Below are 27,483 nucleotides of genomic sequence, written 5' to 3' on the forward strand. Positions count from 1 at the left end.
CGTTTTCAGCAACGCTGCCATTTCTTCTTCCTCTGCTTGAATTTGTTGACAATGTTGAAGCTAAGGCAGTTCGGTAAGTTCTAAGTAATGCAAAATTTTTAAAAACAAATCCTTATAATTTATTGAGTTTTTTAATTGACCTTTTAAATTTTCAATTTGTCAACGGTATTTTTTTATTCAAATTGAAGGTCAGGTGAGAGTAAGTATCTGCGTATAAAGGAAGAGAAAAGTATAGTAACCAAGGGAAAGGCTGCTGGTGTTCTTCGTTTAGCATTTCACGAGGCTGGAACCTTAGAAATGGAAGAAAATTCGGGTTTCAAAATGTGCCAAATTACTTATAATAGGAATTCGAAGGATTTAAGTTTGGGTTTAATGTTCTTGAATCCAATTGAATTCTGGCTTCTTGCATGTTAATGTTTGTTTATTAAAAGCTTTTTAAATGATGAATTTACTGTTATTTTTAATTGTTCTTGCAGGTAGTATGAATGGTTCTGTAATTTATGAGCTCGAAAGACCCGAAAATACCGGCCTCAAGAAGTCTCTCAAGGCATTCCCTTTTTTTCTCTCTTTCTACTTCAGATAAAAGTTATGTATTTATATGTACTTTTGGCTTTTGCTTGCCTCCTAAATTCTAGTAACACTTCAATGGATGCATTCTTCTTTAGATTCTAGAGAGAGCAAAGAAAGAAGTAGATGCAATACAATCAGGTTTTTCTTTCTGAAATATCAGATGAAAAGATTTTGACATAAATCATGGTTTGTTACCCTGCTAAGATGTTGCGGATTTTTTTTCCCTTTTTTGGCATCATGGGCAGACATAATTGGTGTGGTTGGAGCTGAAGTAGTTTCGGTTTGTGGAGGTCCGAAAATCCCTGTTGCATTAGGCAGACTAGATTCTGCGTAAGCACCTAGCTTCGACCTTATAGAATGAGACAGCTTAAATAACAGAACTTGATAACTGGTTAACTAGGTATTTAAGGATGTTTTGCCAAGATAAAACCTCGACACTGCAGTTGAAAATGACTAAATGAGTATAAGGTTATTTCCTGACTCTGTATTATTACCTGATAATCTTAACTTTTAGTCCCTGCAGCAGTGCAGCTTGTGGCATCCACTTGAGATTTTAGTGCCCCATTACTGATGGAAAGAGTTCAATGTAGAGAGCTGGATCCTGAAGGAAAGCTTCCCCAAGAATCTCTGGATGCTTCTGGCTTAAATCAGTGTTTTCAAAGGAACGGCTTCCCATGAGTTTTTGCTAGTAAACATCCTTTTTCATTTTTGTGCTCCATGTTTTCAGCTGTTTGACATCGATAAATCAATTCTTCATGATTTTATCTGGATTTTAAATCATCCACAACATAGCTTGCTTTTGCCATGATATGTAGATATTCTAATACGAATGAATGGATCCTCCCAATTGAAAATTGATTTTTTTTTTCCATTAAGAACTTAAAATTTTGGTTAAATAGAAAATAATTTTAAAGACATGGGTAAGAAATTTTGACAGCTATTATCCATTTGAAATTAATGGAGTCATGACTTAATTGTAAACATGCTGTTTGAAGAAATACATGGCATGTTGTTCTCTTTTTGCACAGCACAAGAACTAGTTGCTCTATCTGGTGCTCACACTCTTGGCAGCAAAAGTTTTCAAAGTCCAGTTACTTTTGATAACTCATACTTCAAAATTCTTCTGGAGAAGCCATGGAAGTCTTCAAGTACATAATTCAACACTACTCATTCATATGATATCTTTTATTTCCTTTAATCATTTTCCTTGTTTTCCATCCAATAGACTTGAGATGTTGGCTTTGTAAAAATGCTTGATGCTCGAGATATTCAAAATCATAGTTGCCAGTTAATACTAATATTTTCTATGAAGGCACTTTTATCCTTTGTATGCTTCACTTATTCACAAAAATAATAGTGCTAAATGATACCTAAAAGAGTGGCCTATAATAAGGATTTGAGCTGGGCACTCGTTTGCTTAAAGCATCAAGTGACTCTTTCTTTTATTTTGAGTACTTAGTGAATTGCTGATAATTTATGTCCTGTTACATAAGTGTTTCTGCTCTGATTATAGTTTTTGCATGTAGCTGGTATGTCGAGCATTATCGGACATCCTTCAGATCATGCCATTGTGGAGGATGATGAATGCTTTAGGTCTGTCTTTGAAAATCCTCTTAAATTGCTATTTAGTTGCTACCCTGTATCATGAAATTTTCTTTTCAATAGAGTTATTATTATGCCTAATTTGGGTTTAGGGGTTCTCTGGTAAAGAACATTTAATGCAATTCTTGCTGGCCAGCCAACATGGGGGGACAAAGGATGGATGGTCGTTTGGGAAGAACACATGCATGCATTTAAAAGATTTCGTTGGTGTACTCAACTAAAGGAGAGCTCATTTTATGCCACAGGTGGATCACAAAATATGCAGACAATCAGAATATGTTCTTTGAAGATTTTAAGTATGCTTACATTAAACTAGTGAATTCTGGTGCAATGTGGAAAAGCAAGTGATGATTTTTGGAAGAACAACATTGTGTTTGTTTCTTGTCTTCTTGATTAAATTAGGATACAGCTATGTTCACATAATGTAACTATATGAAAGAAATGTGTTTATGTTGTTAGATGCGATGGATGAATATCAAAAGGATTGTCATTTATCATTCTATATTAGGTTTTGAGAGCAGTTAAAGACGCCTTAAAATGGAGCCATAGAATGTTTTAATTCAGAAAATAAAGCTTGCCAATTCAGTGCATGGCTCTTTCTGTTTCTTTGTGCTTTCCAGCACTGCGAATTTATGTCTGCTATTGGGCTTATGTCAGGCCTTTGATAATGTCTCTCAGGTTAGTGGGCTCTACAATGGCAGTTATTTTAAGCCAGGACTATAAAGCCTATACTACTAGTGCTGCCAAGCAAAATTTAAGTTCTAACTTAACTTCAATGGCTTTGGGATTGCTTTGGGCTCTTCTAGCGAGATTCTCATCCTGAATTTGCAGATCTTCAAGAAACAAATGGCCTAAACTTTAATTGAGTAAACCTTTTATCGTATCATCCAAAATATTATATTGATATTAAATTTTATATAAAAATTATATATCATAATTCGTACTAACATAAAAAATATAAAATATATTTTTTAATTTTATTAAATTTATTAAATTTATTTATAATTTATGCTAAAATTTTAAATCGTATTATCTTTGTGTCTTTTATTTATATTATTTTTGTAATATATCATTATATTGTGTTTTAGATTATCAAATTTAAAATTAAGAACCTTGAAAATCTTATAACTCTAAACTCTCTTAAAACTCGCTGTTGGAGCATAGGGCTAGTAAATTTCACATGCAACTAATGCAATGTAACGCAGTTATATGATCCGTGATGACTAATAATCAAGCATAATTTTCCAAAGAATAGGAACAAAGATTTGAGATAAAGAGGGAGAGATATAGACATTGATAAAACTGTAGAAAAAAAAAATGCATGTGCTGGACCGTTGAACCACATCTGAAATTGAAGCCACTAAACAATGATATACATCCAAATTTTGTACTGCACTTTTTGTGACTCTTTTGTTGCCTGTGGATTTGGGTCAATTTTTTATACAAAAAAGACTAGTTTAAAGATAAAGGAACGAGGTTGTAAATACTGTAATTTTAACTTTAAATAAATTAAATGTCATTTTTTAATGATAATTGCATAAAATAACTTAGTTAAACTTTAAATTCTTTGAGTCAACTTTTTTTTTTTTTTTTTGAAATTATTTTCATAATCAAGTATTATATTTATATAATTAACGATTATATCATTACATAATTAGCAAATAAACTATAACTTAATTAAATAAAAAAAATCAACGGAAATTGAACATAGGATCTTAAGTTAAGCTTCAAATATGTAAAACTCTGCTCCCATGTCTTAATCTTCCAAACTAACAGGCAGTAGTATTTTATATCAACATTTTGGGATTTGCTGTCAAAAGAGGTTATGCACGTGGGAATCATTGCCTAATACAATTCAGATTTTTTTCTTCTTCTTTCCATTTAGGTATAGAGATAATTTCCTTAAATATGTTTATTATTTTCCTTTAAAAAAGTTATAATTAAGGAAAAGATGGGGAGACAAAGGAAGAAAGCATTATTATTCTCCCTGTATTATCTGCTATGGTCCCTCCCCATCCAATTTTCACATAGGACAGGTTATGAGGGACCAAAGTCCTAACATTTGATGTCCCTCGAAAAGACACCGACTTCTCCGAGCTTTTCAAACATTGATATTCATTATGCCTGAGAAAGTTTTTTTTATTTTTTCCTTTTCCTTTTTCTTAGATTATATTTCCACCACCCAATGCTTGTATTCTCTACTGGTTTTATCGCTATCTTTTTGTTTTCTCTTTTCCATGAAGCTGCTTGTTAATCGGTGGATATATAGTTGTACTCTTTATGTAAGGATTTTGATCGGGCTCATGTTATGTCTGGATTTGATAGTTTATACACATAATTGATCAGCTCTAAATATATAAGATATAATTTTTTTTTCAAATAATCAAAGGAATGAAATATATTGTACTATATATTGAAATTATGCTGTTATATTAATGCATAATTAGGATTCATTTAAGTGTTCGAATCTTAACTTTTTAATAATAATAATAATAATGCAAGATTATATAAAATGTTGAGTAGTATAAATTTATTAAAAATGTGTTAGACTATGTAAACCAAGGAAATGCTGTGTTATACAACCTAACACTAACAAAGTTTTAAAGATACAAATGGTAATGTGATGTTTTAAATAGTTAGGAAAGAGTCATCTTACCATGTGGAGAGAGAATGGATAAGCCTTCTTAATGTAGCATTTCATATGACAATTATGAATCATGAAGCTTCTTTTGAACTAAATAAAATATGTATGTACTAATGTATATATAATTTTTATATCCATCACACTCTCCCTTTCATTTTTGTTTATTTATTTTTCTTATAGACTCGTGTGAGAAGAATGCAGATACTGTTAAAAATAGAAAGAATGAAAAAAAAAATGTTAGAATTAACAATTTTAGATGTAAGCGATGATATGACAAAAATAATATGAAAAAATATATAAAAATGATATTATTTAAAATTTTAATAATATGTATATAGATTTAGTAAAAATAAAATATTTTATATTTAACATGTCAACATTAATTTAATATTATAATTTTTACATTTATATGTATTTGATAGGAAACAAAAATACACAAATGCACAAAAAATTAGTCCATGAAGAGGATATTAGGCTATGCAGGCAGGCATCACAGCAGCAAGGGGTGGCTACAGCCTACAGTCCTTAAAAAATTCCCTTTTAATCCCCTCTTGTGAGAGAATTCTTAAGGAAACTCTTTTCCACACTTCTGTCATTTTCCTTCAATAATTTTCCTTTCCTACTTGCTTGCCATAATTTACTCCTAATAATTATTTCGGTACACATACATCCGTATAAAAACCTTACTGGCCAGAACATGCTTTTTCTTGATGATAATCAGCATGCTTTTGGGGATATTATAGGTTCTCACATTTTTAGCTTTCATTGCTAATACAAAGATGCCTTTTCACTAAAAAAGATTCCCCTTAATGCTTGCATATATGTTTTAAGGATATGGTATTTTTCTTTTTCCATTTGGTTTTGTTGGATTGATCAAACCAGTTATGTATTGTTCGTCGAGATTGTAATTATCTGGGTTGACGTACCAAGAAATTAAAAGAATTGAAAAAAAGAAAACCTTGAAACCATTTCTTTAGGTTCATCAAGATGCAAAAACATGAAACATTTTCCAGCTACCAATTGGCAGTGTTTACGATTAGCCAAGCAACTGGTTAAGAGCAGCATGAAAATCCAAGACCTAAACTGAACGGCTAAATAAACAATTTAAAATTAAACCTTTGCGTGATTATTCAATTCAATATTAAACATTTTATTTTATACAAATAACAATAAAACGTGAACAACTTGTAATAATTTAAGATTTTTTTATACAAAAAATTTTGTATGAAACGCACGCGATGTAATATAGCATCAAAGGCTTAATATTATGTTGACTTAACTTTCTTTTGCTGATTTAGCTATCTAGTTGGCACAAATAGTTTTTCACTTTTGGTTTTTTCCACTCTTCTACCTATCATTTCATTCTCTTTCTCTCACAACCACTCTCCCTTATTTTTCAAATCACATTCCTCTAAAAAATATAAGATATGAATCCTAAACATACATAAGAGTGAATTTTATGCTCTTATCGTAGATGAATGAATTAGTATCTAAAAGTAGTTTCAATTAAAATTTTTTTCTCAGCAACATAGCAACTCTGCTACAAAAACAATAAAAAATAGATAAGAACAGAGACAAAGCAAAAACAGAATCTATTATGAAATCATTGTGTGAACGAAACATATGCATATAAAACTGCTGTCACTTTGATTCAAATCAATACTTTTTCACATTTTTCATAAATGTAAGACTCTAGGGCATTTTTCTTACATGGTTTGTTCCATTTTCAAATTCCGTTGCATCAACCAATATTCTTTCTTTTTAGTTTTAGCGAGCTTAGCCCTTTTCATACCATCATAGATACTCTCGTTAATTGAAATTTCCAACCTTCTTATAACTCTTCATTTTCTTGCTACACTAACCCACATAAAGTAAAATGAGTTTCAAATTAGTAGAAAATATGTTGAAATAGTGAAGAGTTTTCAGTAAAAAGTTATGGGTATTTGAAAAATCAAAAGATTGAAAGGCTATATGTATTTGAAAATAAAAAATGGTAGAAGGCTATGAGTATTTTAAAAAGTAGAAGACTAGAAGAAAGTGGAGAGAAAGATAGTAGAGAGAAGATGAAGAAAGAATGAAATTAATATTGATTTTTTAATTTAAAAATTTTTTTTTATCTTTTACTAGTCAACTTTGTTTTTTTACCAAAATTTTTATTTTTTTACCATCTATTTTTATTAAAAGAGTTAATGACGTGTGCGAGTTAATTTCGTTAAAAAAATTTTAAATTATTATAAATCGATAATACTTAATTTTTATTTATATAAATTAAAATATTTAATTTGAATTGAATAATCACGCAAACGATTAATTTCAAAGTGATTATTAAGCCAAACTGAACAATGGCACAAGTTAATAGAAAAACTAACCAAAATGATTTGGGGCACCAAAAGGGACCCAATTCAAAGGTGCAAATACTAAGGAATGTACTAAATAACCAGTGGCAGATTTTAACTTTTAATTTTAAAAGGGTCAAAGTAATATTTTATAATAATTTTTTTCAAAATATATCAAATTTATTAATAATAAAAAAGGATGCAAACATATAATAACAAAATTTATAATTATAAATATGCTAATATGTATATATATATAATAAAATGAATATATTAAACAATTAATTTTACATTGCTAATTATAAATCACTAACAATATTCTTTATAAAAAAATCATTATTTTTTTACAATATTAACATATTATTTTATCATATTTAATATTTAAAGTATTAAAATGAAAAAATCACAAAAATATATATTTTAAATAAATTAAAATTTAAAACAATAAAGTGAAAAACTTTTATATATAAATTAAAAACATTCTATTTTTTTACATGGTATTTTTACGTTATAAAAAATGAAAATGTATTTAAACTAATCATATTAATTGTTTTGACATATAACAATTTTCAAATAAAATGAGCATGTAGAATATAATAAAAAAATTGATTGAAAAATAAATTACAATTAAATATTTGTCTAATTGATTTTAGTTATTATAATAATTACATATATATTAAAATTAAGTTTACATATTTATGAAAACATAGTGTTGACAAATTTATTATTCATTTTAAATTAAAAATTATTTATAATAAGTAAACACAAGTTAAAGAATTATATATATTTTTTGAAATTAAGAGTTGTAATACATAAAATAATTTTTGTAACTATATATCCAATATAAATACATAAAATAAGAATAATATATATCAACACAATAAATTTAAGTTTGAGAGAGCCAAATTAGTTTTTTATAAAAAATTTTGAAATTATTATGAAAATAACATAAATATAAAAAAATTCAAAATTTTTGGAGAGCCATGCCTCCTAGGTTCTTTAAACCATCCGCCAATGTCAATAAGGAAGAGCATGAGTTGGCACAAGTGCAATAGCATTAAGATATGATAATAAGCAAAATTATTTTGCATGCTAGCTAGAAGTTATACTGCATGTTATTTTTTTTAATCAAATAATCTTTTAAAAATATAAAAAAATTAATAAACAATTCAAACCAATATATAATTGACCGAAATCCATATATTTAATGAAATTTAAACTTAAATTATAATGAATTTTCAAATTGTCTATTTTTTTTACTAGTATTTTTGGCCTACGCAGTCGCACCGTGATTTAAGTCTATACTGATAAATCCCTGGCTAGCTTGGTGGCTGTCAATGGTGATTGAAATTGATAATTGATAGTAAGATTGTTAAAAATAGTCAAGATGACATCAAATGGGATTATGTACAAGGTTGAGAAAGACCAAACATAACCCACAAATCTTATCTTGTGCTTGTGTGGCTGCCCCCAACTTGGCTTAAAAGCATTTCTGCCAAGGTGATACAGTTTATTAAGCAAAGCAATTCCTCTGCTTTGACCTATTATTGGATTAAACTAACATAATCCATTGTACTATGATTATTAAAGTGCACTGAAAGCGAGGAAATTTTACTATTTTTCCCAAAAAAAATTAAGAAAAACACTTAAACAAGATCTCTCTATCAAATTTTCCCATTCAAAAATGTCTGGACAGTTTCGTAATTAAATTTTGCAATTAGTTGGTGAAGTTGTGTAGCATCCCTTTCTTTCTTTGTTTTTGCTCCTCCTGGCTTCCACATCAAGTAACTCTTACCTATGATATGACAGTGAAAATAAATTTTTAGAAGGGTCTAGCTTACCATGTTTTTATTTTTTTATAAAAAGACGCGTCGTTGTTATTGTTTTTTTTTTATATAAATAAAATTTACAGTTTAAAAATTAAAAAATTTCAAATATTTATTTAAAATTTAAATATATTAAATATTATTTTTTAAAAAAAATTATATTAAATAGTTAAATTAAATTAAATTTTGAATTGGCTGTTATTTTTTATCTTAAATTATAACTTTTTATAATTTTATATAAAAAGGGAAATTGGATGGGGGACAAGATAGATTTTTGTCTGATTCTATAAATTGGAAACATAAGAAAACCAGAATTTAATATAATTTTTTTTCTTAAGTACTACTCCTTCGAATGAGTAATTCTCTTTGAAAAGCTTGGAATATGTTTGGCAAAGTGTAGAATTTTCTTCTCTTAAATATGTGACCTCTTTACCATGTCCTAGATTTGAGATTGAGTTCAGTTAACATGAAAGGATTAGACTTAAATAATATAAATAACTTTTATATACGAAAGTCTTTCTGTATAAAATGTAAGTGGATGTAGTTTGAAAAATATTGTGGAGAGGGCACTGAACTTACCAAAATCTAAAATGAAAAACCTGTATTTAATTCGTTTTGCAATTTAGTACGAATTGTATTGCAAATTTTGCAACTTTTTAAAGTGAAAAGATCTAATGCAATGGCAATGGAATCCTCATCATGCGTCAGTCAATATGAATTACCTTAGCTCTCCATGGCGCAAACCAGGCGCTTGCCCTTCTAACCTTTGAGGATACAATTATCAAATTCAACCTTAAATTAAATCCTCATCGTCAATTTTACAAAAACCCGTTGATCTTATTTCAATTTTTCAAAAAAAAAAAATCCAAGCAGTCTTTGACAAAACAATAATTTTCTACTAGTGGCGGTTAATTAAGAGTCAGTAATTTTCCGAAATCCGAAATGCCGGTAAAAAGAAGGAAAAGAAAAAAAAAGGGAAAATAAAACAGTATTTTCTTGACTGTATTTTGGGGGTTTTGAGACATCCATCATTTTCTCTTGAAAGGGTGAGTGATCTGGAAATGGATTTGAAAGCCGCTCGTATAAAATACCTTACAACCTTAAAAAATTAGAGAACCCATACAAACTTTTCAAAAAAAAAAAAAAAAACAAAACAAAAACAAAATTTCAAATTCCAATTATTATTTTTTTTGAAGATCTTCCTGTTCAGGGCCCTAGATCCTCTAATCTTCACTGTTTATCTTACTGTCTTCCTTTTCTCAGATCCTTTCGATTTTCTTCACTAATTTCTCTCATTAATTTTCCTTCCGGCTTCATGGAGTTTTGATTTATCGCACGTTTTACGAGGTAAGAAAGAAAATTATTACAATTTCTTATGTTTAAATCTCGTTTGTTTGGTTCCTGAGAAAAACTGAGGGAATTTTTTTTTTTGGGGTAAGAGTAGATCAATGTGAAGCGAAACTTGTTAGTTGGTTGCAGGCGTCGAAGATCCCTGTACTCATTGGAACTTTACTCTACTTAAATCATGTATTTTACTCGGTTTTTCACTGATTCGATTCCGCTTTGTAAAATTTTAAAAGCAACTCTTGATGTCTTGAATTTGATTTTTGTTTACTTTTTATTTGCAAATATAAGATCTAATTTAGTGTTTCTTGTTCATTTTTATCAAATTTATAGCAACGAAGAATATCACAAATGCGATAAATATTTTTGGAAATCTATATTTGGTCGCTTATTTATCCTTTCGAAGTGGTAAGAGATGAACCTGGATAGAGTAGATCAATGAAAATTAGTAAATATTATATAATTTATAATTGCTGTTAGAGTTTGAGAATTTTAAATTAGTGAAGGTGTTAATTCCTTTTCATTGTTTGTTTGTAATTAGACTTGCACTTTTGTTTGTTTTATTCCTGTTAGTGTGTAATGGATTCGGATAATCTATTGTCTGCGGGTGGGCTTGAGGTTGCCAATCAAAATGGTGTTTATCCGCAACTTCGGGTGTCTGGGGACGACAGTGGTGTATTAGATAATGTGAATGGGAATGTTGAGGAAGCCTTCGAGACTTATTTGCAGAATGAATTGGATAACAATGGAACAACTGGGGAAGCCAAAGAAGGGTCAAATGACTTTGTGGAAAGCAATGGATTGATTGATTCTAAGGTAGTAGGTCTTACATTCTGTTTGAGTGCTTTTAATAATTACCATTAGTCTGATTTCATGTGCATGAGTGTCTGTCTTCATAGGAAGGGGAAGTCAAAGATAATGTGAAGCAATCCAAACCTCAAAAGATTCAAAGCAAGACAAAGAATGAGAAGCCCTCTGGTCCTAAAAATGTTTCTTCAGCTTTAGTGAAGAAAAGCAAAGATGGAAAGAGTGCAGAGGCGATGTTGACAGCTTCGAATGGTGGTTCTGTTGCTACAAATTCACATCTGAAACAGCCTCTTAAAAGTAGATCATTTAATGAAAGACAAGTCAATGCTTCCAAGGTTAGAGTTGATAGTACTACTGATTTCTTTTTCTATGCATTTTTCGGTTCTTTTTTTCTATTATTTTATCACTGTTCCCTCTTTTCTGATAATTTCTTTTACTCTCTCTCTGCTTGTGACAGCATTCTGAAAAACCTGACGCAGCCTTCTCTCAAGGCATTTTGTAAGTACTACTTGTTCTTAGGTTTGAATTTCTTCTCTCTTTTTTTCATGCAGCCTTCTGCCTTTGTTATTGATTTTGTTAACCAAGAGAGACGGGGGCTCTTAGTGGCCAACTTTCATCTATTTATTTTCCCATGAAATTAGACTTTATGTGGTACATGATGACAGATTTTTTCTCCTGCTATTTCTCAATTTTTCTATTGTGTATCACAGGGAGAAACCCAAGCTGAAGTCTCTGAAGAAAGGACTTCATAGTAAAGCTGAAGGAGACATAGAGTCCTCGTATCCTTTTCAGTTTGAACCTTTTGTTGTTACTTTCTGTCTGTGACTATGGGTTGAAATGGGTTGCTATTTGAGTTTCCTTTGCACTCTTGTCTATAGGTTTCTATTTTTTAAATGACACATTTATGTTTGTCCTTAATTGCTTCATGGAAGCCCCAAGGAAGCAGATGCCAAAGCTCATAGGGTTGGTACTCTTCCAAATTATGGTTTCAGTTTCAAGTGTGATGAACGGGCTGAGAAAAGGAAAGAGGTTGGTGCTTTATATTATATTCTCCAGATTTAACTTTGTCTATTCTTGCAGCACTTTTACTTAACTTTTAATCCTTCACCACTGTGTTGTGCAGTTCTACACTAAACTTGAGGAAAAGATTCATGCAAGGGAAGTAGAAAAGAGCAACTTGCAAGCCAAGTCCAAGGTGTTATTTTGTGAATATGATGGCTTATGGTCCAGAATTGTTTATTTCTTATCATAATGATATTTCAATTTTCTGCCAGGAAACTCAAGAAGCTGAGATTAAGATGTTTAGGAAGAGTTTGAACTTTAAAGCAACTCCAATGCCAAGCTTCTATCAGGAACCTCCACCTTCTAAGGTGGAATTAAAGAAGGTTAGTTGAGTGTTCTAAATGTATAAAAAGCTAGATGATCCTTTGAATATAGAGATTTGCATAGGCAAATTCATCTCTGTAATTCAATTTTAACTACAATGGCATGCTTATTCATATTCTTTCTTTCTTCTTTTTTTGGGGGTGGGGAGGACTGAAATGCTGAACATGTAGGTGCCAAGGTTACTTTTCAAGCTCTTATCATTAGGTTTACCGGCTTTTCCACTTGTATGCATTTGTTATTCAGGCATTTGCACCTGTCTTTGCTCATCATCCTACCATAGCCATTTCCTTTTCTTCAAAATACTGGTAGATTGTTGAGTTGAAGCTCATACTTCTGTCAATTGTCGTTGTTAATTGGAGGCCTGGAGCTGATACATTTAACTTATAACAACTTGAACTGATTAACAATTAAATCGATGTTATGATAATTAGTGAAATCCTTTCTGAATAAACCTGAGAGCGTAAGATGATATATCGCAGACATGAGGTTGAACTTGAAGGGGCAAATCTTCTGTAGTCTTTCAGCCTCTTGTATTATGTTGTAAGATTCGAACTTAGATGCTTTTCGCAATATTTTCCATTGGGTATTTGGTACTCTGCTGTAATTGGTCAATCCCTGTTAGAATAAGTCATGCCATCTGCTGCATCTTTCGTTGGAGCTACATTGTACTGGTCATCATGCCTATTAAACAGTGCCACGTAATATCAAAGCTACTTTATGTTAAGCATTGTAGCCAAACTTTTACTATCTTAAAATATCCTAGTTTTGGCATGATGTTTTCATTTGTTGACACCCTTATTTTGGTAGGAATTCCAACTTCACCTTAAGTGACAGCAAGAAAGATTTTTTGGACCAAGGTTTATCTGCTTTGGTTAAACCTGTTGAATGTGTAACTTTGAATTGAACTGCTTTAAGTTGCCTCGTCCCATACCTCACCTCACAGACCACCTTCTTTTTCTCTCTTGACTGTGTGGATACATGCATCATTTTGTAATATATTTTTTCATGTGCAATTTTATTTTGGACAATACACATGTTGTTAACCATGGTAAGACTTTATTGCTCTTTTTCTATTTCTTTATCTGCTATATGGCTGCATTGATTTTCTCAAGATTTGCAAAATTAATCTTTTTCTATTGCCTGGATGCAGATACCACCAACAAGAGCTAAATCTCCAAAGCTTGGTCGGAGGAAAAGCTCAACTCCTTCGGACTTTGATGGTAACAGCAAAAGTGGCCAACAATCAGGCCGGTTAAGTCTGGATGAGAAAGCATCTCAGAGCATCTCTGCGGATGTAATTTCTCCTGTTCATGCAAAGAAGCCACAGAGGAAATCACTTCCCAAACTGCCTTCTCAAAAGACTAGTTTGTCCAGTGCAACAAATGAGGAAAAGACATCCAAGGCATCCAATCAGGAAAAGGTAATTACTTCTATAGCAACTACTGCAGGAAAGATAGCCTCATCTAAAGCAACAAATGAGAAGAATACTGTGTCGTCTGATTTGACAAATGAGGAATTATCTCCAATCCAACAACAGGAGGCAGTTTCCATAGCTGATTCAGGTGGAAGCCAGCCCGACATGGATCCAGGGCCAGTGATTAGAGAGCAAGGACAGCTGCAATTGATACAAGAGCCCATTGCACTGGAGCATTGAGCATGGCTGTGGTTTTAAGTGGATGTTCATATATGAAGCTCTTGACCGCATTTTGCCTAAATAAGGACGTCTAAGACTGAACTGTTTGATGATCAAGGCATGCAAAATTCTACATTATGGGTTATGATGTTGTCTTCTCCAATATTCAGCCGGCTTTGGCTGTTTGCTGTGTTGCTCGCAAAGGTTTCTGGGCTTGTTAGGATTCTGCACTCCTGTTTGCAGCACTGTATGTCAATCATGTACCAAGTTGTCCTAATTTATGTTGTTTAAGGATGGCTTATTGAATATATTTTGCAAAATTCTGAAGTCTGCTGTTGGTGTTAGATAATCCGTTATCAAACAGGGTTTGTCCAAACCTGCTGAACTACTTGTGAATTAAAGTTCTGAGTCTGCCACATGTTGTAAATGCTCTCTGTTTATTCTATGTGCTATTGCCTAGTTAATTCTGCACTATGAGCATCAGTCCACACGCAAGCGACGTTCAAGTGATTGAAAATTTGTAACGGTCAATTGGTCATAGGCCTACTTGTTTTCTTTCAGTAATTTTTACAGAGCAGCGATAAAAGGCTTGATGAAGGCTGCTATACCAGATTATACAAGGGAGCTTGGCCCCTTTCAGTTATAGTATTTGGGAAAAGTGAGCCAGTTGAGTTTGTATTTGATAAGGTCTTACGAAAATGCTGATAAAGTCACAGAAGGTCTCAACATACTGATATTCATGCTTTAGACAATCTTCGAATAAGTTGGAAACTTGGTCAGCATAGCTCAGGATACCGGGAATACTGATAAAAGGGCATGAAAGAGGAATTTAACCACGCGTATCTGAGAAGAAAAGGGCATGTACGAGGGAATGCAATTGTAGACCAAATGGGGGCAATTGCGACTGCAAGAGGGATGAAAGAGGCATCCACCATGGAACTCAGATCAGAGATTCTGTCTTTAATATGGTTTGCTATGGTTGATCGGTTGTCAAGAAAACAATGGAGAAAACTGATTCCTACGAAAAATGAAATTAATAGGAAACTAGGAAAGCAAAGTTCTAGAACACAAAAAAAAAAAAAGAGTGAATTTCCCTTTTGCCAACTTTCTATTAAAAGGAAGAATCGTGGGTAAACTGCATTTAATTCCAAAATCTCTCGTTTAATTCTATTTTGATCCTTAATCTTTAAATTGTTTCATGATAATTTTAAACCTTTTTTTAAAAAAGTATTAATATAGTACATTTGCATAAAAATAAGAGGAAATTACAAATTACAATAATAGATTCAGAATTATTAGTCTTTACAATCATTCAAAATGTATTTATTAGAAAGGCAATAAAATTTTATAAAATTTTTTAGAAGGAAATAAAATATAATTTTTTGCTTGATTTTAAAAATTTAACTTAAAATCAAGGATAAAATGGTACTTTAGTTTTTTTCAAAATAACTATAAAAATTTTGTTTTTTAATAAATACATTTTAATATGATACCAAAAAAGTAATAATTTTGAGTCTATTATCCTTTTTTTTTTTCCTTTTTGTATCTTATTAAATTTTATTTCTCAAATATTTAAAAATTTTAATAAAAATATAAAATTAAATCCAATTAAAAATAAAGCTAGAAATTATATTTAACCAAGAAAAGGAAATAAGACATACCACAATAATTTAAGTACATTTATTGGTAAAAAGTTAAAATTTAGAAAATTTTTTACACGGAAACAAAAGTATATTTTTTCCTTGATTTTAAAAATTAAACTTAAACTCATAACAAAAAATGGTATCTTATTTTTCTTTGTAATAATTATAAAAATTTTATTTTTTAACAAATAAATTTTGTTATAATCGTAAAGAATAACAATTCTAAATCCATTATCCTTATTCCATTTATTTTATTTTATTAAAATTTATTTTTCTAATATTTACAAATTTTGATAAAAATATAAAAATTAAATTCTTTTAAAAATAAAAGTTATTTTTAACAATTAAGAAAGAAATGAAACATATCCAAATAATTTCGACACTTGGGTGGTTGACATTTATTTTCGTAAAAAAATATAAAAGCTTATATTTACTAAAAAACTTAATTATTAATGTTTACATTATAACTATAATTTTAAACCTAAACAGTATGAGAATTATTGTCATTTGTTAAATGATCTTAAATGATTTAATTCTAATAAAATATTTTCTCAAGAGATTATAGTACTAAATAAGTTTGTAGAGGTATAAATAAATAGACCTTTTAATGAATTATTCATAATATATTCGATTCTAATTTGTTTATTAAAATTAACAAGTGATCTTGAACAATATTTTTACATTTATTTATTAAATAAATCAAACACAAAAAAAATCTAATTTTGTTCATTTATGTTTGTGAATTAGCTCATTTAAAGATTATTTAAAATTCATTCGTCTAAGGCTCATTTATTTTCGTCTAAAGTTTGTTTATATTTGTTTAAAGTCTTTTTATTTAAATTTGTTTAATTATGACTTGTTTAATGTTCATAAACATGTTCATTTAATATTCACGAAGAAGTTAATTTAACTTAATTGAACTAAATACAAATCGAATATAAATATCTTACAATTTAAATAAAACAAGTTTGAATGAACAAAGTAATTTTATTATTAAATACGAATTGAGCCAAATGGATTTAAAAATCAACTAACAAATTAAGGACATAAATCTATTCATTAATATTCAGTTCATTTATACCCCTATAAGTTTATTATGTTAGGTAGGTATAATTTTAGAGAGTTTCAACTTAAACCAGTAATAATTTGCAAAGAGTATTTTCTTAAATTATTAATTGTTAATTACTTCTATTTAATGAAGTGTTAAAACATTATTTGGGTATGTTTCATTTCTTTATTTTTTTTAAATTTAAATTTATTTGTAATTGAATTTAATTTTATATTCTTTGATCAAAATTTATAAATATAAAAAAATAAAATTTGATAAACTAAGAATAAATAAAAGAAATAAAATCACGGTGGATAAAAAATTATTCCTTTTTACTATCATACTAAAGTATATTTATTAGAAAGAAAATAAATTTTTAAAAAATTATTCCGGAGGAAACTAAAGTCCCTATGGGCTATGCTCATCCTATGTACAAAAAAACTAAAATATAATTTTCTTTCTCTAATTTTAAGTTAAAATTTGAAAACTAGGGCAAGAATGATAATTTTATTTCACTCTTAAAAATTTTAAATGTCATATTTATTTTGTAGTAAATATATTTTAGTTAGATAACAAAAAATAATAATTCTCAATATATTATCTTAAGTTGTAATTCTTTTTTATTTTTATATAAAATTTGATTAGATAATCATATTGACACCATTTTAAAAAATTTGAGACTATCATGAAATAATTTAAAAATTAGAAATCAAAATGAAACCTAAATAAAAGATTTAAAATTACAAATGCACTTTGTCGAAGAATCATATTTGAAGATATTCCTTAATGCAATCCCTCAAGGTCAAATGAAGAAATTTTTGGTTTTCTAAAATCTCATTGGTTGGATTATAGAATTGGATTTGGAATCATTTTTTTTTTTTTTATAAGAAAAATCTGGAGGTAGATAAACTGCTCAATCTCCCAGGTTACGGCACCACAAGATGTGTTGTATCTGATAGGATTCGAATCAAAAACTTTTTAATCAAGAAAAACGACCTTACCCGATTGAACCAACCACTTGTTGGTTTTTTGGAATCATTTTTAAAAATTTTTAGTTCACTACAACATTTGTATCATTTCTATTGAACTAGATATCCAATTTCAAATTACCTGTATGATCTTTTTGAGCTTGTCATAGCTTATTTTCATAAACATGTCCATCCTTGATCTAACTAACAAATACATTTTACTGAAAATAATTGTACTTACATTAAATATTGAGAGAAATATATATATATATATAGGAAAATTATTTCATATATTGTCAGAGTATTGTTTCATAACTTATTATATACGTATAATAAAGAAAGAATTTAGTGCTGTACAGGGTACAAAATTCAGTTCAAAGAAAATTTTCATTTCGGAAATTTCTCCGAGCAAATAGTATATATACAAAACGGACTCGTTTCTTTTTTTTTTTTTTTACATAATGGCTGAAAACAAAGACATGAAAAAAAAAAAAAAAACCACAATTGAGCAAGGGTTAATAAGAAGCAGCTGCTAAATGAGGGGAAAATGGGGCATGTTGCAAGGTTATGTATGGTTTAGTACCATTGCTTTGATGTTCATTCTTCTGCTTATCTTTCCCTTCCTCTTGTTGTTCTTCCTTTCCTTTATCAGCAGTCCATAGATATCCAGCACAAGATGCAAGGACATGGCTGAATTAATTTAACAATTCTAAGGTCCATGAAAAATTGAAGAAGAAATTGGGTGGTTGCAGTTGGCAAAATTAAAAGGGATGAAAAAGTTATACCAATCGTCAGGAGAGACCTGCATAGCTCGATCAAAAAAAGATTGAGCACGAGCTCCATCTTTATGGTTACTCCATATCAAATCTCCATACATTGATAAAATTTTACCGTCATCTGGTTTCACCAAAACCGCTCTCTCGTATTCCTCAGCTTTCACAAGATCACCTCGTACCCAGGGATTTAAATAACGGTCGCGGTCACGTTTTCGGTTGCGTAACATTTTTCGCGTTTTCGGATATAACGGAGATAATTGCGGTCACTGCGGTCATTACGGTCGTGAAATTTTTTTTTTTTTTGCACAATTTATTATAAAATGTAATAATTATAATTATAATTATAAAAACTCTTATTCAATGATTTTAAAAATAGTTTATGACACTCTATGTTTTTTATTTTCTAAAAAAATTATTCACAATTTTATTTAGATTATAAAAAGCATTCATATTTGATTTATCCATAAAATTTTTTTTGGCCAAGTTCATATTCAATATTAATTCTAGACAAATCAAATATTAACAAAACATAATATGTTAAATACCAAGCATTTAATTTAATAAAATTACAAACTTAAAAATATAATAATTTCAAATTCCATCAACTACAATTATTGATACATATTTCAAATTTACCACATGGTAGAATGACGAGGAAGATCAGATTCTCTATCTTCACTTTGAGAGCCAAGTTGACTCCATCTCCATCCCTGAGACCTTTGTTCTTGATACATTTGAGGTAGAGGATATATTTGAGGATGATACATTTGTGGTGGAGGGTACATTTGTGGTAACTGATACATTTGAGGTGGAGGATATATTTGAGGAGGTGGAGGATACATTTGAGGTGGATAATAACCATATGGAGGTGGATAACCATGAGGAGGTTGAAAATTATGTTGTTCTGGTGGATAGTAATGTCTTTGAGCACTAGCAGATGATTCACTATACTCAAAGTTACTAGAATTTGGTCTCTCACCTGAAGATGAAGAACCTCTAGAAATTTCATAGTGGTGCTTCTTTGCTTTTCCTTTTGATCGAGCTGTACGTGCACTTTGATCCTCACTAGATTCAGCAAATGGATTTCCTCCGTATTCTGCCATATTAATAAAAAGTCCACCAGTAGCAGCAAGCCCAAATTCTCCTTCAAGTGGGCTGTAAGGTCGATTTGCATCCATATTATCACCAAAATTCGCACCATCACCATCACCATCTCCATCACCATCATCATCTCCATCACCATCATCATCTGGACTTAAACCACCACCATCATCACTCTGACTTGGTGTTGGACTTGAACTTGAATGAGATACATTCCTTTCTTGAGATTGACGTGATTGTTCAACATTCATTTCATTATCAGAATTATCTGCAGGTAACCAATCAGAGTTTTGACCATCTAATAGAGGATTTTCTTTCTCTTGCAGCCATTCTGTTAGTGGATCATCATCTTCAAAAATATGGTCAAGGCTAATAGGATTAAAACTATTATTTATTTCATCAATGCTCATTCTTTTTTGATGTCTCATCCTCAACCTCATGTTATAATAGGTATATACAAGTTTCTGGAGTCTTGCAAACTTCAATTTGTTTCTTGCTTTGGTGTGAATATAGCTAAATGTGCTCCAATTACGTTCACAATTTGATGCAGATGTTGTTTGACTAAGCACTTTGATTGCTAGTTTTTGTAATTCAGGAACACAAGTGCCATATATCATCCACCACTCAGCTGTATAAAATTATTTAAATTAAATTTCAATGGGCTATACAATTAAATAATATAAATAAATTATAATTATTTAACTTACTATTTACCTGGATTCATTTGCTTCCAAGCTCTTTGTGCTTGTGGACTACCAAATGTTTCATGCTTGTCTCGAAATAATAACAACTACATCATTGAAAATACAATAATAAATGAATAAATAAAAAATAATTTAATTTTTAATACATAAAACAAATGTTAAAGTTATAAAATAGTATTCAATACTAACCTGATTAATCATTCTGATTTGAGTATCTATCGAAGGTTCTAATCTTTCAATAACTGCTTTTATACCTTCTAATGTTTCCTTAAATACATTTGCAGAATGTTCCACTCCAAATTGAAATTGTGGATTTAGATAGTAACCTAAACATAATTTATAACAATATTATATTAAAGGAATAAAAAATAAATATATAAGCAATTTAAGTATAAAAAATAAACATATTTTTTAAATACCATCTATATTCTTGGTTTACTTACTAGCTGAATGCAAGTCAGAGTGCATGAAACTCCATCTATTGTCAATAATCTTTTCATATTCAGCAGAATAACGACAAGTTTGTTGAATTGCTTGTTTAGCTCTATCCACAGCCTCGTAAATAAAGCCCATTGTTGGTTTTTCATCACCATCCACAAGGCGCAACACTTTTACCAAAGGCTCATAAACTTTTATTATATCACCTGCTTTTTTCCAAAAATCTTTTCCTAAAATGATTTTTTTGACTTCATAAGCAGGTCCTGACTTTTGTTGTCCCCATTTTGAATCTTTAAATTCCTATATATTCATCAATAAATTTTTAGAGTAATATATTTTAAATTAATATTTTAAAATAATAATATTATAAAAAGATGCTAGATTTAAATAATTGTACTAATTACTAAGTACTAACCTTTGAATTGAACATCTCTCTCAAACTTTGCTTTTGTCTTATTATTTCTTCTAATTGTATGAAATGAGTGGCAAATCGGGTAAGAGCAGGACGAAGTATTTGCTTCCCTTGTGTATATTTCTTCATCAAATTAACAGTCCAAATGTGATTGTATAAAAAACAAGTCACTTTCTTTGCATCATCCAAAACTTTTGCCACATTTTTTTTCCTCCCAATATCTTCAAGGCACAAGTCCAAACAATGAGTTGAACATGCTGTCCAATACAAATGTTTTCTCTTCTCCATTAGTCTTTTTCCTGCGGCCTTAAGTGCTGCCTCATTATCAGTGACTATTTGAACAATGTATTTTTCTCCAATTTCTTCCATAACTTCATCTAATAATCTGTAGTAAAAGTTTGTATCTCTACTACGAACACTTGAGACATCTATAGATTTCCAAAAAATAGTCCCTTTACTACAGTAAACAAGAAAATTAATGATATGCATTTGATTCAAACTATTGGTCCAACCATCACACATTAAAGTGACACCCAATTCATTCCAATAAGCTTTTAATCCATTAACCCATTCATGAACTTGTTGATACTCAGACTCTAAATACACATCTGAGACCTCATAAGGTGTTGGAAGTCTTACATGTTGGCCAACTTCTACTGCCACAGAAATCAAATTATGCAACCATGGGGAATTTGCTAATTGAAAAGGAAGTCGATCATATATAAAAAATTTTGATACTAATTCACCCATTTTTCTTCTTAATGTCTTTAGAAATGAATCACTTACTTTTGGTTGTCTTGAACTTTTACTTCTAACCAATTCAGGAACAGCTCCCCTTAATGAAAATTCAGACTCATTTGGAGTTCTTGTTTTTTCTTCAAAATATTCAGCAACTGAACCATGAGAGCTTCGTCCTTCTTCATATATGTTACTCCAACCACTAGTTCTTTGTCTGAATTCTTGTCTTCTGTGCCACTCATGTTGTGATTGGATACTATCTCGCATGGCTTGTCTAGTAGCAATGTCTTCATCAATAAATCCTTCATAATCATCTTCCCCTCTTAACTGTGATAAAAATTCATTTTTTCTTCTTTTGTTGTCAGCCTTTTTTGATTTGCTTTCTTGAAGGAGTTTCATCATGCTTTCTCTTACTATACCTATTAATAATATAGTTTTAAAAAAAAGAAAAAATTAGTTGCACATGCTTATGTAATTTTATAATTTTTATTAAGAAATTAACAATAATATTTTTAAAGAAATTAAAAAAACATAACATACCAGTAACGTTGGGGCATGGTGCAACATTGCCAGTTTTATGAGCAATGTGTTCTTTGAAACGTGTTATTCCTCCTTTTACAACTTTACCACAAAGTTTACATGAAACATTTCCTCTTGTATTTGGCACAGGTGTTCCAAAATGCCAACCTATATCATCACTTGGCGCGCCCTTTACTCCTTTACTCGGGAACTCTTCACGTGGTGACATACTTACTATTTTATATAAAAACAAAATAAACTTATATTTAGAAATATTAATATTACTTATTACATCATTAAAAATTGATTTTAGGCTAAATTTTTTAATTTTTAGTTTTTAATCTTAAGAATATTATTAAATAACTTAATCTTTTAGATGCACTAATTGATATTAATTTTTTTTATCACAAATAACTTCAAATAATTATATAATAAATACAATCTTCAATAATTACACAAAAATAATAAGAATTAATCTAATATTAAAAGAATTGACAACGATATAAATATCAAAATAACAAAAAAAATTATTAAATTTCATATACAAAATTATAAATTAATATCTAACACAATCAAAATATAATATTTAATTTTAATTAATTTTTGTCTAACTTATATAAAAAATTTATCAATAATTTTCATCTACAATCTCTATGTATATCATATTAAATTATTAATCTTTTATTTTTTTTAATTATAAATCTTCAATCCCTCTAATTAGATTTTATCTAAAAAAAATTTCAAAAATTAAAAGTTTTCAAACTTATATTTTAATAAAATTTTCAAACCTATATTTTTATTTTTTAGTTTTTAATCTTAATAAGAATAATAGATCATAAAATGCTAAATTTGTTAAGTAACTTAATTTTTTTGATACAATAATTGATATAAAATTTTTTTTATCACAAACAACTTTTAATAATTATATAATAAACACAATCTTCAATAATTACACAAAAATAACAAGAATTAATATAATATCAAAAGAATTGACAATAATATAAATATCAAAACAACAAAAAAAATTAAAATTCATATGCAAAATTATAAATTAATATATAACACAATCAAAATATAATATTTAATTTTAATTATTTTTCATCTAACTTATACAAAAAATTTTATCAAAATTTTCATTTAAAATATCTATATATTATATTAATTATAAATTTTCAAAACCACTAATTAAATTTTATCTAAAAAATTTTTAAAAATTAATTACAAAATTAAATAAAAAAATTCAATCCCACCTTTTATACACCCTACCACACTCAATCCCTACCCACCCCATCAATCCCTCTCCACCTTCCCTCCCAACATCCCACCACACCCAATCCTTCCCCACCTTCCTCCCAACACCCTACCACACCCAAACCACACCCAATCCCTCCCCACCTTCCCCCCCAACGCCCCACCACACCTAATCCTCCCACCCCCCTCCAATCTCTCCACGTCCCTAAATATATCAATCTGTTTGACTCTTTCAACAAACCGAGCCGAGACCATTCTAGAAACATTTCATTTTACTATTCATCATCTTCTTCGTCTTTACTTTCTCTGGCTTTCCAGAAAAAAAAAATTTTTTTTTTCGTCTCTCATTTTCTCTCACATCCCTTTATCACTATCACTTGCTGACTTATCTAGTATCTACAGATCTCGTTCATCTTTCAAACTCTCACAAGACACAACAGATCGATCATTTTACAAAAATTTTACAAAAAAAAAAAGGTAATTTAACTTTCTTTTCTTACCTTGTTTGATCTTGATTCTTGAATGTTGATCGAAAACTTGAGGTTGATTTGAATTTGAATGCCGAAAATGCCGTTTGAATGGTTGAAACTTGAAACTCTGTTTTCTAGCTCGTTTTACAATTTTTTTTGATGATAAAGATCTGAGATTGTGAGCTTTATTTTTTGATTTGGCTTTTACTTTTACTTTTGCAGGTTTGTTGTTTTATTTTGCAGGCGTAAAATTTTGTTTTTTTGTTAAAACTATTAGATCCGTGAGTAGAAAAACGGAATAACGACAATAACGGTCCGTTATTACCGCTATTGCCCGTTACGCCGTTATTTTGCGGCCGTTATTCTCCGTTTTTGATGGGAATGAATTTTTCAACCGTTTTCTATACATTAACGGTGGCGGAAGGCAGCGCTACCGCAATTTTGCGGCCGCTATTCCGCTATCAACCCATTTTTTGAATCCCTGCTCGTACCTAATGAATCAAACGAGATAAACTTGCACAAAAAATATAGGAACCAATCAAATTAACGAAAAAGACTAGACTTCTTTTTTTTTTTTAATTCTCCCACCTCTTTTAAGAATTTAGCGTAGTTTGTAAGAAGAAGAGACTCTCCAGGGTAAGTTTTGATCATATTCTGGTAGTACTCATCCATTCCTTGTTTCCTTTGACCCCAATCCCCAAACGCTTCTGCTCCATCCCTGCCACCAACATCATCACCATTATCACCGCCACCGGAAAGGGAGAGAGTTGTTGAGCTGGAATTAGTTCCTTCTTTAACCGAATCTGGAGAACCCATCGGACTGACGGGTAGCTTTTGCCTTTTTGGAATAGCGATTTCTTTCATGTTGCTATCTGAAGATGTTCTTTGGATTTTGTTGATCGGTGAGGCTGTCAAGGAAATCGGTTTGATGGGATCCTATGACCAGAGTCAGCCGCAGCAGAGCTCTGAGAAATGCACGTTTTCAGGATCGGTGTTGATGAGCTTCGTAGAAGCATTTTTGCTACTTTTTTCTCTTTTTTGATGAATCTTAAGCAGGGAACCCTTTCCAGGGAGGGTTTCAGAGAATGAAACTAAAGGAATACATAAAAAGAAAAATCAATATGTTTTTCAAGGTGACGAGACAGACAGGAAAACAACACAGAATACGAAACACGTAAAGATGCTTGCTCTCAGTCTCTTATAGACACTTTCATGGTAAATCGAATGGTAGAAAAAGACAAGGGAAAATGTAAAACAGGCAAAACTATGTATATTTTTTTCCTGATTATTCAAGTCTTTGGTGGTTTATGAGGAAATACTCTTACTCTTGCTCTTGCTTATAGTGAATAACATCCCGCTAAGGTGCATAGCCTACTCGATTGGCTGCTATTTTATTGGTTGAAACTTTTGATACATCTAATCAGGTAATCAACAATTCTAAGAATTCCTTCCTTTTAGTATGAATTGATAGTATCTCTCTCATAAGAGTTACTAGCTTAAAAGGGGTATTCTTTCTACAAAAGAAATAGATTGATTGGTTTTACAAAAGTTGAGCTGTTACTATTTATCTTAATGGTATATTCCATGTGAATTATTTGTTGGTTTAATTGCAAAGGACAATTGTTCTAATATTGTAAGATAAGTTGTTAATTTTCCCATGATATATTTCACAAAAATATGGAAAAAGGTTTGATTTATAACATTTCAATGAATTTCATGTCAAATATAAAGGTAGTGAAAGTGAAATCATGCACAAAAAAGTAAATTTAAACTGCTTAAGAACTATTCAATAATTTAAACCCATATTTTATGTGCATTATATCGAGACTACTTTGTTTTATATTTTTCATTCCACTTGTCTGCTTCTTAAAATATGCATAGGTAATCATTGAACGGTTATGCATTTATTTTAAATACATAGCTTTAGTTAAGTTGAAAATGCACGCAAAAAGGTAATACACATGTTTTTCCTTGATGCATTTTTTATGGAAAATGTACATAGTTTCTTTGAAATTCATGGTATGATTGTATATTATTGCATAGTTAGATTGTATATCTATTCCTTTAGCTACTCTTAAATTCGTATTTGTTTTCAACAAAATACTTTATGACGATAAATGATTAACTTATTTTTCCTTTCAACCCACACTCGAACCTATAAAAAACACTGACTTCAACATTTTTTTTTTTTTGGTTTTGCAAGGATAATATTTTTTCTATACTACTTGATTATTTCTTATTGTTGTTCGGACCAAATCTAGCTTTAATTTTTGGATAAAAAAGTATCTTTCAACCATCTAATATTTTTGTATACGATTGATGTACTTGCTGGAATTCTTTTTAATTTATATATGTAAATGAATTAAATGTTAGTTGAATAATTGTCTACAACTAATCCCTATCATAGACACCTATTTGTGTCTGGATCCAATTAGACCCATCAATATTCGATTCAGTTAAACCCATTTGGGTCCAGACCTAAGTGGATAGCTTGTTATTATTATTATTTTTTTTGTTCTTTTTTTCTTCTTTGTTACTTTTTTTTTTTTTCTGTTTCAATCCACACTTGCACAATAGAATCGGGATCAGAATCCCTAGGTCAAACACAGGATCAAATTACTAGGATTTTGGACTAGATATCATGCTGGACATAATGCAATCTCAGGATTCAAGCCTGGGATTGATTCTGTCTGTTTCCTAAAATCATTGTTAAGGTTGCCTATAAATTAGACTAATTTCTACAAAAAAAACACACAGAGAGATACAAAAAATCTGGGAAGAAAACTGTGAAAAAATTTTTAGGAAATACTGGGTAGAAAGGGTTCTAGTAGTTTAATTTTGGGTTCTGAAGTTCAATCGAGAATTGTAGGATCGATTTTAGGTTTACGGGTTAGGATTAAAGCTAAAAACGATTCTGGGAGGTTTTGGGAGTAACTTGGCTGAAATTTGGAGAAATCTAAAAAATATTTGAAGAAATCTAGGTTTTCTAGGTTTTTTTGGGTTTTGGGGAAGAACATGAATTTTTCAATGAATTTTTCGGTGACCATTTGAAGTTTTCAGTGAGATTCCAACGAGATTCCGACAATATTTCTAGAATCTAGCAAGATTTCTAGAAACCAATAGATTTTGATTGAATTTTTTGATAATATTTTCAAAAATTGATGGAATTATGATCCCTAATTGAAGTTTCAAGTAGCTCTAGAGAGAAGGCAAAGAAAAGTTGGGGTAAAGAGAGAAGGAACAGAAGGCTTGTGAAGAAAAGTGTTG

The 27,483-nt window shown here is 30.0% G+C and overlaps 3 protein-coding genes and 1 pseudogene across 5 annotated transcripts; 2 read left to right on the plus strand and 2 right to left on the minus strand.

The window, feature by feature from the left end:
• Positions 1–51: 51 nt before the first annotated feature.
• On the plus strand, positions 52–1,248 carry LOC111302517 (putative L-ascorbate peroxidase 6). Its single transcript, XM_089742422.1, has 6 exons — positions 52–73; positions 194–313; positions 477–547; positions 666–708; positions 816–900; positions 1,161–1,248. Exons 1-6 carry the CDS (start codon positions 52–54, stop codon positions 1,246–1,248), a joined length of 429 nt encoding a protein of 142 aa, XP_089598548.1.
• Positions 1,249–9,965: 8,717 nt separating this feature from the next.
• LOC111302877 (protein WVD2-like 5) lies at positions 9,966–14,593 on the plus strand. Of its 3 annotated transcripts, XM_022898759.2 has the most exons (10): positions 9,996–10,325; positions 10,896–11,138; positions 11,222–11,464; positions 11,587–11,627; positions 11,840–11,908; positions 12,059–12,158; positions 12,253–12,324; positions 12,404–12,514; positions 13,666–13,935; positions 14,053–14,593. In XM_022898759.2, exons 2-10 carry the CDS (start codon positions 10,902–10,904, stop codon positions 14,167–14,169), a joined length of 1,260 nt encoding a protein of 419 aa, XP_022754494.2. In that variant the 5' UTR covers positions 9,996–10,325; positions 10,896–10,901; the 3' UTR covers positions 14,170–14,593. The 3 variants fall into 3 exon arrangements, with proteins under 3 accessions (XP_022754493.2, XP_022754494.2, XP_022754486.2); XM_022898758.2 differs by having other exon boundaries at positions 9,966–10,325; positions 12,062–12,158; positions 13,666–14,593; XM_022898751.2 differs by having other exon boundaries at positions 9,999–10,325; positions 13,666–14,593.
• Positions 14,594–18,322: 3,729 nt separating this feature from the next.
• LOC111302518 (uncharacterized) lies at positions 18,323–25,372 on the minus strand (annotated as a pseudogene).
• LOC149515374 (uncharacterized) lies at positions 19,216–21,746 on the minus strand. The gene is made up of 4 exons (XM_089742500.1): positions 20,578–21,746; positions 20,399–20,474; positions 19,385–20,312; positions 19,216–19,300 (listed from the first exon to the last, which is right to left on the minus strand). The coding sequence occupies exons 1-4, from the start codon at positions 20,587–20,589 to the stop codon at positions 19,216–19,218; spliced, it is 1,101 nt and encodes a 366-aa protein (XP_089598626.1). The 5' UTR covers positions 20,590–21,746.
• Positions 25,373–27,483: the final 2,111 nt, after the last annotated feature.

Source organism: Durio zibethinus, chromosome 13 (assembly GCF_047325235.1).
Source record: "Durio zibethinus cultivar Kanyao isolate XHJ-2024 chromosome 13, ASM4732523v1, whole genome shotgun sequence".
In the NCBI taxonomy this organism is placed as follows: domain Eukaryota; kingdom Viridiplantae; phylum Streptophyta; class Magnoliopsida; order Malvales; family Malvaceae; genus Durio; species Durio zibethinus.